Source organism: Mesitornis unicolor, unplaced genomic scaffold (genome assembly GCF_000695765.1).
Source record: "Mesitornis unicolor isolate BGI_N332 unplaced genomic scaffold, ASM69576v1 scaffold23951, whole genome shotgun sequence".
Lineage (NCBI taxonomy): Eukaryota > Metazoa > Chordata > Aves > Mesitornithiformes > Mesitornithidae > Mesitornis > Mesitornis unicolor.
Genome location: NW_010162096.1, coordinates 43,597 through 57,262, shown reverse-complemented (window position 1 = coordinate 57,262; position 13,666 = coordinate 43,597). Strand labels below are relative to the sequence as shown.

The window sequence follows — 13,666 nt, the reverse complement described above, 5'->3', positions numbered from 1 at the left end:
CCTTCCTGCAGACGAAAGAAGTCACCACTTTCTCTCCCAAAAGCTAAACCACTGTGCCTGTACTGCCAGCTCAGGCTACTTCACACCTGATGACAAACTCTCTGGTCAGTCTCAGCAAGCCCTGGCCACTCAGGGCAGCAGGACAGCACTGTCGCCCATGGAGGCCACCTCAAGAAACACGGGAGGTTCTCAGGATTGTACTTGTTCATGCTGTGGCAACAGGCCAGGAAAGGCTTTCTTACCTGAACTGTACAAGGTCTCGCCAAGAGAGTACCTTAGATCTGCTCTGGAGATGGACAGCTCAAGGCAGAGGGCGAAGGCATTTGCCTAAAGCACTGGGGAATTCTTGGCCTGAGCCGAGTTGACTTGGAGCCAACCTTGTATCCACCAAATCATTACTTACTCAACCACTTGGCCTGTGGGCGTGCTAACACAATATTCTTCCCTGCAGGATGTTTCCTAGTGCTTATCTTTGCTAAGTGTCTCTGAGTAGCTCTTAACATGCTAAAATGTCATAACTGAAAAAAACAGATTATGAAGCCCAACCTGCATTCCTTGGCAACAGCCCAGCTCACTAACCTAATGATGGCACTTCCACTGACTTAGGGTGGGCCTGGACTTCATCTCTCCTTCACACAGCTAAGAAACTGAAGCAAGCACTAGGCACTGGGTGACAGTTGTGTGCTGGTCAGAAGTACTTGTAACGCACTGCAGTCGGAGTCGTGCTGTGCAAAACAAGACGTCTGGAGTCGTGTCAGATCCCTACATGTGAGGTCCACCCCAAAGCCTGGAAGAGCTGCTGCTGAATTTCATGAGGTGTAGCTCAGTCAGGTCTTCTGGCTGCTGGAAGCACCTTCACTTAAAAAAAGGAGAGGCAGTGCAATGAGAACTGCACAGTTGACTTATGACCCTTTCAGCAACATTGAGACCCCATGAGTTGTTTGTTACGACACAGAATTGTAGGACAATTAGTTGTGTCATTGTCCAGGACACCAGACCTGGGTGTGGATGATATTTACTGATTCACAAGGGCATACACCTTCTTCCCAGAAGTGGAGGTGCTTGTCCCTGTGCAATTATCTACAGACATGTGGAAAGGGAGTCTCCGATCTTAAATACAGGTTACTCCTATCTCTCACATGGCCACACAGGCTCCTTCAGTGCCTGCTCCTACGCTCACATGCCTAACAGGTGAGTTTGCACCTTCTGTTTTGTGAAACAACAGCGCAAAGCAGAAAACTGGGGGGGGAACCAGCATATCCCTGTGTGGACAAAACCACAGTAATGGCATTTTAGCTTTTTTAAAGTCATCCAGAATTTCAGTTTCCTGCTCTCACTATACATGTTCTCCACATTTCTTTCTGTCTGTGTTTCCCCTTTAAACAAAGGCAAAGTGCTTCAGAATTCTGGGATCTACTGAACAGATATGAGGTATTTTACAAATACCAAGCAAAGCTAGATCTGAAACACCACAGTAGCTGTGGGACTTCATGGATACTACAACCAGCTTACCAACTTCTTGTGCAGTGAGTAGGCTGAAGGTAAATTGCCCTGACATTTCCAAGTAATTAATACGTTTACTTTGCATTCAGAGACTGCCCTCTCTATTCCAGCACTGGGAGCATGTTTTTGAGCACGATGGGAGGAAGAGGAATGTCAGAGGTGACAGTCCTGTAAGAGACCCTGGTGACTTGCCCTGTTATTACCTGGCTGTGATAATTGCTACAGACGACTCCACCTTAATGACACAGGCAGGGCCTCATGCACCTCTGAATGTTGATGGCTGGGACACAGCTCTCCTACCAGCACTCCCAGTGTCTATAAAATCCATCAGGATCTGAGCCAGGTGTAAGGAGAGGACAAGGTGTTCCCCTCCTTGGGCAGCCAGTCACAGTCTCCAGCTCCCCTGGGACTTACCAGGTGGAGCAGGGAAAGGAGAAGCAGCTGAGATGCTGATTTGCACTGCACACACAGACTGGGGTGGAGGGCAGCACAGCTGTTCAACCATTATTTAACCCTAGGGCACAAAGCCTAGAAGACCCAGTGAAATCCTCAACCAGGCTCTGGTGGTGGAAGTAGCTTGCCTTGCCTCTGTTTTGATGAAAAAAGACTTCAGCTCCCAAGGCCTTAATACTGTTCAGTTCTCAACACATTTGAAAAGGAGCATCAAAACACTCAAAATGAAGGGAAATGGAGAACAGCTTTGATTTCCAGTATTGAATACTCCAGACCTTTACAGACCAGACTTCCTCATGGCCTTCCTCATTTTATGAGCCCACCATTGCTCAGCTCCTTCTGGATAATTTTGTCCAGTTTATACTGAATATCAGCAATCCCTCCCTGCAGTACTTCCTACCCAGACCAACAAGCAGACTACACTCACTCCAGGCTGCAGATGTGCTAAAACCAGCACAAAACGAGGGCGGTACTGCTCCTTGCAGAGCAGTATGACCTGATTAAATGAACCCCATAAATGCACAATTTTCTGCCCCTCTGACATTGTAAACATTTGCTCAGCCCCAAAGAGTCTGCTCAGAAGCAGACTTGAGCTTTCCAAGTCATGAGGCTCCTGGGGACTGCAGTGTGGGACAGTGACACTGTCAGCTCCAGTAAGTGACCTGGGAGATGCAGGTTTCTGAGTGTAAATCGGGTCACATACCAGGCACAGTTACTCCTCTACTAGGAGATCCACATTACAGCTAAGACTTCAAATTAGCATCTTTTGGTTTAAATAGAAAAGATCTTACGTCCTGGACTGAGGAGCAGGCAAGAAGACTAGACTGCACCATGGTTAAAAACCAAAGCAAACAGAAAGACCCATGTGGAGCACGCCAGAGCTGACTAGAAATGTAAGGATTCTGATACCTTCCACTGCCAATTTAAACCATCTGGTTTTCCTCCTATTGAGCAAAGTCAAATGACAGAAACCCTCTGCAAAAAGAACCGCAATTCTCACCCAGCTCCGTACATTATACCTGAATCTCAGCAACATTTTCTTCCGCAGGGCAACTTCCAGTGATCTAAAGCTTACACAGACAGTGCAATCACTGGGCACTGCCTTGGAACAGACACATCTTTTGTTACCTTGATTGGCAAAATGCTCTTCAAAAACACACTCCCGAGAACAACGCAGCTTTAGTGGTAAGCATCATTTGATCTCCACAGTGTCAGCTGGGTGAAAAGTTTTCCTTTAGTACACATCCCCTTCCCAAAGATGCATTTATTTGTGCCAAGACAATTAAAATAAGAGAGGGTCTTCAGGTTAGCAGCCGAGGTGGTGCATTTCAATACACTTCTCCCTTTTTTTTTCCCTCCTGGAAGATCAGCTTTCTTGTGCAGGATGTTTATAGTGCAGCCTGGCCAACAGCATCTCGGAGATCTCCTAGGACACACAGGTATCCCTGTTCTCCAATCACCTGCCCTGTCATCTCTACAAAATCATATCTCTCTGAGCCTCGTCCTTGCCTGTTTCAGTAGGAAGCTCTTTCAGCCTTGGTACAATGTATACAAATGCTTAGTGTGGTCACTATACACAAAAATAAATGGGTCCTGCAAGATATTAATTGAGGAGAACCCAATACATAACTCTTTTGATTTTAAGGTCCTTCGCACTCTCTCAACAAGGCGTGTCTCAGTCACTCCACTAGAACCGGTGGCTTCACACTGGAAAAAGACTAGTGAAAGGTATCATAATTTGGGTCCATCTATTTGCACCAGCCTTGTCTGTGATATGGGTACATTCACGCAACCAGTTTTACCATTCTACTTCAGTACCTTTATAGAAACACACTTTCCCACTCTGCTAGAAGAAAAAAGAAATGTTGTATTCTCTGATCCTCTAGATAATTTAAAGCACTGGTTGTGGTGCAACAACATCTGCTCCAGTGATTTATACCACGAGCCTGACCAGCAGCTCAGCATGCATTGCCAGGACAAGGGGCACATACAGAAAGCTGCTGCGTTTCTCAGCAGTTGACGTGCATGCATTACTGTGTCACTGAACGAGGTCCCGGGTTGGGAACAGCGGCTGATGGTGGCTACGTGAGCCTCCAGCTCAGCAGGAGTCTGTTCCTCAGCTTCCTCCACTGCTCCCATCACCAAGGCAGCCCAAACTCCAGTTCACTGCTTGGCAAAACCGGAATTGGCGCTCTGTGTGACTCATGCTTCATTGGCATATACGTCCATGAGCGATACAGACCCACCAGCTCCCCTTTCAGCAAAGGTATTTCAAAAGAATCACAAGGATGATTGTCTCTACCTCCATGCTAGTATTGGGGTCAAGGTCATCACACTCTGATTCCTCTGAGCTGTTTGTCTCCTTGTTTGGCAGCATGAAGAGGAAGAAAGAGAACAAAAGATTAGAAGAGAGATTGGTTAGACAGGGCAGAGCAGCACAGGAGTTGTGAGCAGCATGGGAACGGGTAACAGTACAGAAAATGCTCTAAAAAACCAAACAGAAAACAAACCAACAACAAAACAGGGGAAGCAACAGCAAAGACATGCTTTTGCCAAAGAAGAGGCGGTGATTCTGCAAGTTGTTCGGGTAGTAAAAACAGCGAGGAAGCAGCAGGAGGAAGAACTGTGGCCACCATGCTGGAGCAACCGCTTCCCTCGGGCCCAGTCCTTCCTGGCTGAGCGCAGGGCTGCGGGGTGGCTGAGCAGTGGGTGCGAGGGGCGCCGGGTTGCAGTGGCAGGGGTCCTCCCTTTGCACATGCCATGGCTATTTCACTAGGCTTACAAGATGGAAAGCCTCTGCAAAGGAAAACACTTAATCACGGGCTCCTGGAGAGGGGTGGATCCAAAGGACATGCTCAAGTGCTTTCCTGAATCAAGGCTGGGCTTTGGTTGTGTCAAAATCACAAGTGTTTGCTTGCCTCTGTTGGGAGGGAAAGCCCCAGATTAGTCCTGAGCAGGCCTCATGGTCGGTTTATAGGGATGGATCCTCTGAATTGGAGCACAGTAGTCAGGCACCCAGAGCAGAAGATGGAGGTTAACCTCACAGTTCTCAACCTTTTCCATACTGGGAGATCTCAGAGAGAGAGAGACAGACACAGACGCACACACACACACACACACAGACACACACACAAGACCCTCTCCTGGCAAGACCGAGTCAGCATCTCTGCCCTGTCTGATAATATGGAAAGAAAAAGGTCATTGAGACCATCTCCCCAGACCAAAAATCTTAAGCATCTCAAGGCTGAGAACCTTTATCTTCAGATGTGGTGAAATATCGGCCTAAAGAAAAACTCATCAGCTTCAGTAAGGCCATTGGTTCACCCAGTGGCTTTCTCACCTCTGCAGATTGGGGTAGGTCAGAGGTCAGTAAACCACTACTGTCCCAATCTTAAGAGCAGTTATTTAACCATATAAATTGTTGGTTTTTAATGAAGATTACTTACTTGCATGTGGGATGCCAGGAAAAAGAAACGAAAAACAAATGCTGCATTTTATCTTGCATGCAAAAATCCTGCTAAAATGGATACTACAAAAAAAGAAAAAAAAAGATAACTAAAGTGGAAAAAAAAAAACCAACAAAAAATCCCCACCAAAAAACAAACCCAAAATTGCCGCCCCCTCCCTCTCTCAGGAGAGGATGCTACAGGGGGTGAAAAGGATGGGAAGCAGGAGAGCAGCACACAGCTTTCAGATGGCCTTACTCACTTCAACAGAGACTTTGTTCCCCAGAATATCCTTGGATTTACGTGGCCCATTGGCTTCATTTTTGCCACTGCTCTCCTTTTCCGCCCGCTTTCTCATGCGCAGGGTATGCCATGAACATGACTTCCTGTTGTACCAAAAAACGCAGCAATCAAACGGCAAATCATAGCAGGAAGGAAGGGTTTGGAAAGGGGAACCACCATCCACATTTGCGATGACCGCAATTCCCTAGAAGGTGAAAGCCACCAGCAATGTGCCTACCTCAATCTGAGCAATGAGAGCTGAGTTACACCCCAAACCTGACAGTTCTGCAAAGCAGATGTTGCGCCACACTTTGTGTTTAAATGCATGGAGCAGGAAAAATAATGCCCATGATGGAAGCAGGCAACTAGAACTTGGTCATCTGGTTTCAGGGACTTTGTCTTGCATTGCCACAAATAGGAATTTATTTTATTTTTGCTACAGTTCAAAGGTCAATTCGGTCATCTGTCTTGTTGGTTAAAAGCAGTGAAACAAATGTAAATACATGAGAGCAGTCTTAATAGATTACTCAGTAGAGCAAATTAAAAAAAAATAAGAATTTCAAGGTGTTGCTCTGTACATGCTGCTCAGAACATGAACAGCTCAACAAATAGAAGCTACATCATTAACTTTCCAAGAGATAAGTCATCTCCTAGAATGACAAGCTCTGCTGTCCCTCAATACCAAAAATTTCCCATTTGATTTTGCCAATCCAGTTAAAGAGGACATCAGTCAGCCCATGTTTTTTGGCTAGCATCAGAGCAGGCACAATTTCCAGTACATTTTTCACCCCTCATTATTGCTCCTATGACCTCACTCTTGGAAAAAAACCCAATGATAGACCCTTTGTAAGAGCAATGCCGTGTTGACAACAGAAACTGCATATCAAAGCAGACATAAAAAATTAAGGAAAAAAACCAAAACAGTTCTTAATATGGATTTCACTTGGTATAAATAGTGGACGGGTTGGGGGGATATTTGGGAAGGGGTATGTTGTCCAATGCAGAAAGCTCTCAAAACAGCAGTGTGATGAGCTGGGATCCAGGTTCAAAGCATCTGCCCACCTTTAAGTCATGCAAATTTGATTTGCATGTTTAAGCCCAATGTTTGGCACATGTCATGTCTACAGTACCTTGACACATTTTACAAGGCAAGTTGCCTGTAATCCAACGATCACCTGCGGTGCCAATAAAACGCAGTATGTTAGCAAGGTAGGACTCAAAGGACGCCCCACACAGCCGACGCTCCCCCACAAACACTGCAGCTGGTTCCTAAGCGGTTTTTTGGTTATACTTCAGCACCTGATGGGAGCTGTACAATAGCTCAAATTAAAAAAAGAAAGTAAACTAACGGTCTCCCCACAGTTGGCTGCCACCGACACAAGACTGAACTGGGTCATACTGACTGCTGTTGCAACCAGGATTAGTGACTCCACTGCAAAGGGCTGGCATGGACAGTCACGTTCGGGCACAAGGCGCATAAGAGCACCCTGCGTGTCTCAACTGGACAGTAAGTGCTGTGTGATATTTGGGTGTTTCTGGAGGAGGCCCAAATTAGATGTGCAGAGCAGGGGAGGTTATCCAACACTTTACGTCTGTTATGGTTTCCTTTAAGATATGGTAAGAGTCGAGGACATGGCTGATGGACTCCCTGACCTATTGGTGAATTATACATGGTGCCAGCACTACTGGATCAACCACATATTTTGTGTACAGCATTTGTCAACTGGAGAAGCAGTTTTATTACTTATCCTAATTAGTCAATGTGATTTGGCAGGCTAGACAGGGCTGAAGACAAACACCTGCTCCAGGTCTTTTTTACCCATAGGACTTCTATTATACAAGCATCTTTTTAGTTTCAGGGTTGTTTTAGCTGTTTGAGTTGGAAAACATTATTTAAAACTTTAAATCTCACTGCAGTGAGAAAGAGAGAAATGCAGTGCATTTGTCTTTCGATTTTGTTACATCTTCCTGGCCACAATTCATACGACTGCATAATTTGACTGTACAGCTGCCATGAAATCAAAGTCTTCACCAGGAGCCTGGTGCCGTGGATGAACGTGAGGGCATGCGGTTGCGTATCGTGGTTAGAGGAACCCGGGAATGGCCGTGGTGGGTGTGCAAGGGACATGCTAAGCAATCCCTTTGGCTTAACATGCAATTCATAGTAGCATTCATTACTGACTGGCAAAAGGCAGGTAAAGTCATCATTTCTCTTAACTGAAACTGCAGCAGAGATCAAATTATTCTTTTTAGTGAATCTGTCACAAAATCTTTCCTTGTGTTCAATTCTGCGCCTTGAGGTACTCGTGTAAGGTAACACAATTTGTAGCATACATCGTGCATTACCATCTAGTCATTTTAGATGTTAAAAGAAATCAACAGGTATTACTGAAAAGAGGGTTGTACCTTCTGTATTTAATACCAAAAAACCACTTTCTCGCATTAGTCATTTCAGACTGACAAATTTCTAAAAATCAGAAAAGAAAAAATATATATCCACACATTTGTTAAATAAGCAACAAAATGTTATAAACAAAAAAAACCAAACAAAACCAAAAAAAGGTCAAACTAGTTCTTTTACCTCATTAAAACATGCTCATGGTGAAAATTTATTTTACATATTTAAAATAGTACATTTAAAATTAGTTACATTACAGGTACAATGATGAACATTGCGACTATCCATTATATTGCACAACCTGACTTCATCAATGAGTTTGTTTCTTTTCTTTTTCTTCTTTTTTTTAAATAGTGCAAAATACTTTATACAGGAATGTACTTGGATGGGGGTCTTGCAAACCAAAAATATATTACAAAAGTTACTGCAAACAGAAAAAAAACCAAACCAAACCAAAATAAAAAAAAGACACAAGCTGTACAAGGAAATTGCCATAGACAACAAAATCTCTCCTCCTTGAGAAGTGAACCTCAGTCCAACACGGGGCCTGGATTTTTTTGTGGGTTTTTTTTTTTCGCTAGATGCTGTTATAACCAATATATAGATTAGTAACTTAATACAACATAAATATAAGTCCAGTCCAAGCAGGTCCATGTTGGTGTAAAATGGTGTAACATAAAACATATCTTTAACCGCCTATGGTTTTATTTCTCTCCAAAGTATAAACAAAACCCCACAAAATGAAAATGAGCAAAACCCGAGCTATCCACCACGGCTGCCCAGCGCTGCGGATTGACCACTCAGCTTGTTCCAATGGCACTGTAGATAAAAATAAGCAGGAATTCCCTACCATTTGGGTTTGTTTATTTTTATTTATTATTTTTTTCCTCAAAAAAATCCACATAGTGCTCCCAGCGAAGCCAACATGGCACTTACTTGATGCTTCCGTCGCTATTATCTGTAGTGGATTTAGTGAGGGGAGCCAAGATACTGCCGGGGATCCATCCTTCGGCGGCCGGAGAGTGGTCGTTTGCAGGCTGGTACACCAGGAACATGTTCTGCTGGTTGATAGCAAGGATCTGAACCACCTCTCCTTGATTCACACAGATCTCATCCTCCTTCAGTGCATAGTAATCTTTAATCACCACCATGGAAGAGGTCCCATTGCACCCTCCCAAATCAGTCTGTGAAAACGGACACAACAGAAACCGGTGAGCAGGCGGTGCTGAGGAACCTGCCTTTGCTGGCAGCAGTCCCACCACTTTATTTCCAGCTTAACTGTACCAGGGAAAAAGATACAAAACACTTAAAGCTCACAATGGTAAAAAAGAATTTTATGAATCTGAAAGGTGTCAGTGATCTGATACAAACCAGCCTCCTACTTCATATTAGATTTCACAGCACCCTGGCCACGCTCTCATTTGTATGGTGTTACAGATGAATGGTCTGTGTCGAGCCAAACGGAGGGAAAGACCAACAAAGGCTCATATTAGAAGCCGAATGAATACTCACACATCTCATGATCTTAAATATGGGTCATACTGGAAAATGGCTTTGGTCAACTGCAGCCAGCAGCAGGGTCCAAACACCGCTGATGGTTACTGACTCTTTGGTGGTTTGTGTGCAGTGCACATGCACCCAGATTACAACCTTCAACTGGCACCCTGCGAGGTGTTACGTGGGAAGAAGTCTAAACTTCTCTATACCATCAGAGCAGACCTCTTTGGGGATGGGTGGTTAATGGCTATTAGAGAAGCCTGAATATTGCTGCTGCCAGTACTGCAGATGGAAATTCAGTTCACCAGGTCTGTAAACACAGTGCCCAAAAAAATGCTGGGTTCAAGCCCTCCAGAGTCAGGCTCTGTCTCCGTTTCCCAGCTGAAATGTCACCTGTCTGGATGTCAGAGCTTTTGCAGTCTCCATTTAATCTCAGATCACTTTTTACACCATTGCTTCAGTATGTTGATTCCCATTGACCTGGTTAGCTGATAATTAAAGCTAACTTCACAGATGGTCTATGGCATAAGAAATGAGCCGTGAGATCATGTTTTATCAGATGAGCTCAGTACCTTGGTTTGTTCGTACTTGTCTCCGGGCTGTGAGTGTTCATACCCTGTGCTGCCGTTGGAGGTAGATATCTTCAGGGGTGGGAGAGATGGGTTACGGCTTGTAGCCTTCAAAGGCTTCTCAGACCCTACTGGAACAGAAGAATAGGGTCTGCTGTTGGGCTGAGGAACCCTACCGGTCTGGGGCCTCAGCACTGCTGAGCTACTTTCTTTGCGTTGGTACTCTATGGGAGACTGTAGCGCTGCAAAAGAGGACAAGAATTAGCTATATGCTTTCAATGACATTGCAAAAGCATGCAGAGAGGGGGTGGGGTGATTCACTCGGAGTAGACACAGAGGCTGCAAACCAAACAGGAACAGGAGATGCCACCCATGAAAGCGCATGGGGTGTTCATGGCTAGGCAGGAGGCCAGCATTTTACGTTGTACTGCTCACGTACCAAAACCAGCACTCCATGCTACTGCAAAGAACAGCTTCTCTAACCAACACAGTGGGCTAAAATATCTGCCATTCATAGCACACATAACTGCATTCTTTTATTTTTTTTTAAATTGAACAAATTAATCTCATCCTGTAGTCAAAATAAATGAAAGCCTGAAAAAGAGATATGCAGCTCATTTACAGTGAGTTTTGCTATCATCACAAAACATGGGTGAAGACCCATAAGTTTCACTTGCATATTCCCAAGAGTGTGACTACTAAATACTCTTCAGACAAGACACGCTGCAACTTGGCTCTCTATGTGCTTTCTATATTAACCACTTTAGTTCAAGGAAACCACTGGAAATGACCAGCAAGTAAAGAAGTACAGATAGCATGAAGACATCAATCCCAGCAGTCCAGACTTCTCCAGAAAATACTCATAAGCAATATTAAATAGCTTCATAAGCCTTAAAGAAAAAGCCTGCTTGTGAAAGTGTACATTGCATAGTCATGGAGAGAGCTTACACTGGGAAAAGGAAGGATAAAAATGCCAGATGGTAAAGAAATAAAGAAATTGTTATGTTTGGAGGAGAAAGGATCAGGGCTGGGACTCACAGTGAATGGGAAAGGAAGAAATTCCCTAGGCTCAGACTACCATCCCCAGACCTATGGGTTTGGCTTTTGCATGTCATGTGGATTTAATGGATGATTTATCGTCAGTTAATGCTGTGTACGTGCACCAGGCTAAACCTGCTGGAATGCAGGGAGACTAGTCCAGCAAGAGCAGACGGAGGACATAATGTCACAGCATCAAGCAGGGAACCACAGCAGAAGGAACGTCCTTCCCCACAGGAGGAAAAGGCAAGAAAACCAGAAAGGCTCAGCACCACACACCGTACTCTTGAGCATTCCCCTTGCTATGAAGGGCTACTCCAACAAGAAATCATTTAATACTAAGGAACAAGAGATTAAAAAAAAAAGAAGGAGGATGCCAGATCTCTGTTTCCTCCAAGAGGACACAAATACAGACCTGGAGCAATCTGGCAGATTACTTGGCTCCAAAACCTATGCAGTGACACTTGTCACAGCAGTGATTCGCATTTATGCCACGGTGACTACCGGTTTCACTCGCTTACCTCAGCTGCACCTGAAAATGGCTTGGTCCTGCTGCAAATCAGCCACTGAGGAGAGGGAAGGCTGGGCACAACTTTGACAGTGGTTTTGACAGTGACAGTGACATTTTTCTAGTGTATACAGTAAATTAGGCTCCAAGGTCTTTAGCCATAAGACCCGAATTAATAGTTATCAATCTCTCTCGAAATGATCTATCCTACTCAGTGCTTTTAAAGGGTATTTAGCTGAGTGTCCACTTGTGGCTACTAATTCCACCGTTAACTATCCCAGCCAAGCCTGGCCTCCAGCCTTCAGTTCAACATCTGTTAGCGCTCTTACGGCCTTCTGGCAAAAATCAGGGTCTGCGTACTTGCGAGCTCTGCCTCTCTCACCCCCTCTACTCCCCACCCCCAAAACATGATTTAAAAAAAGGTACCGATCAGTGGCATTTTCCTTATGAAATATATCCATCAGTGACATATTTTCTTTGCTTGTTTTTTAAGGGGAAAGAGAAAACAGTCACTATACCCATTTGTTTGGTGCACATTCTGTTTCTCAAGCTTAGCAGGTTCTGCTTTTCCAAGGAAAAAGATGAAAAACTTGAATATTACAGTGTAATCACAGCAAGTTTTACATTTATGATCTGTGGATGCCAATACTATGCTTTGTACATAGCCCCTTACTCTTTGGGGCTTCCCTGTCGAAGAGAGAAAATCAGAGACAGCTTGGACAAGAACTCACAGGGAATATTTTGTTATTAAGTTTACGCAGCATTGGCTCAGTGTGGATTTAATATGATTTAAAAGACAGAAAACATCCGCTTTAATGAAATGCAAAGCTAAAGAGCGTATTTAAAGATTAGCCAGTCTCAATAAGATTACATCCTAAAAGCCACTTAAATTGTTCTGGACTGGACAGGCTCTACTGGATACAATATGATTTTCTTGGGTCTTATTTATGGGTTTAAAGTAGATCTTTAAGCTTGTGTTTTAATATAAATCTATTTTTACTTCTAGGTTTAGAGATATGGATGATTATGTTCCTAACCCACCAAATTCCTTGCTGGCCTCACGGAAGACAGGCTAAATAAGGGCTACAAAGATGCTTCAGCAGAAAAAGGGGCTCACAGAGCAGTTAAGTCCTGGGAGGATGGGAGGGAATATATCAAAACTGAAACAAGGAGTACGAAAGATGTAGAAGAGACACAAACCCACTCCACAGTAGTGTCTGTGGAGTTCTCACAAGGTTTAAAACCAAGATCTGTAGGTAACCATTAGTGGAGTTCATATTTATTCCAGTAAGACCTCATTCAAAGCCAACTGCACCAACTCAAACCAGCAAGTTTTGGTACTGACTGGTCAAACTGGAGAAATCAGACTGCTCATCTCACCAATCCCTCTAAGGAATCATTTTACAGTGGTTATATGAGGTCTTTCAAATCCAACTCAGGAAAATCCAGTATCAAGTTGTGGAATCACAGGTAAAACACAATTTCCCTTCTCAGGTCAGCCACAAGTTTTGAACTGTCACAAACAGCTCTTGCCAGTAACACTCTGCCAGTTGACTTTTGAAAAGTAAAACTAAGCTGAATTAAAAGTTTAAAAGGACTACAAAACCTCGATGTTGAAGAAAAGAGAAAAAGGGAACCTTTGTTTTGATGTGAACTGAAAGAGCCTCTTCAGATTTTGCGACAAAAAAATCCACAAAATAAAACTCCAAAATCCAAAATCCAAAAAGCTAACAGATTATGCCGTCAAAACATTTTGATTCAAGCAAATAAGATTCCTTATTGAGCATGCATTAAGTTTTTAAATATAGAACTCTCTTCTAATACAAGCTTGATTAAAAAAAAAGCTGTTTTGAAATGAATAGTACAAAATAATTTTGGAAGCTGCCAAAGTAATGATTCCCATTTTGTTGCTTACAAACAATAAACAAAGAGTCTCTATTTAAAAATCTTTCCTTTCGTTCTGGTTCTCCCT

General features: G+C 43.8%; 1 protein-coding gene across 1 annotated transcript in view; it reads right to left on the bottom strand.

Annotated features, from left to right (window-relative positions):
* KALRN (kalirin, RhoGEF kinase) overlaps positions 1–13,666 on the bottom strand; it is a gene marked incomplete at its 5' end in the record, with an annotated part of 55,684 nt that overhangs the window by 18,688 nt on the left and 23,330 nt on the right. The window contains 4 exons of the mRNA XM_010193529.1: positions 4,259–4,318; positions 5,665–5,788; positions 9,019–9,266; positions 10,152–10,390. Coding sequence (XP_010191831.1) covers positions 4,259–4,318; positions 5,665–5,788; positions 9,019–9,266; positions 10,152–10,390 — 671 coding nt within the window. The remainder of the gene's footprint in view (positions 1–4,258; positions 4,319–5,664; positions 5,789–9,018; positions 9,267–10,151; positions 10,391–13,666) is intronic.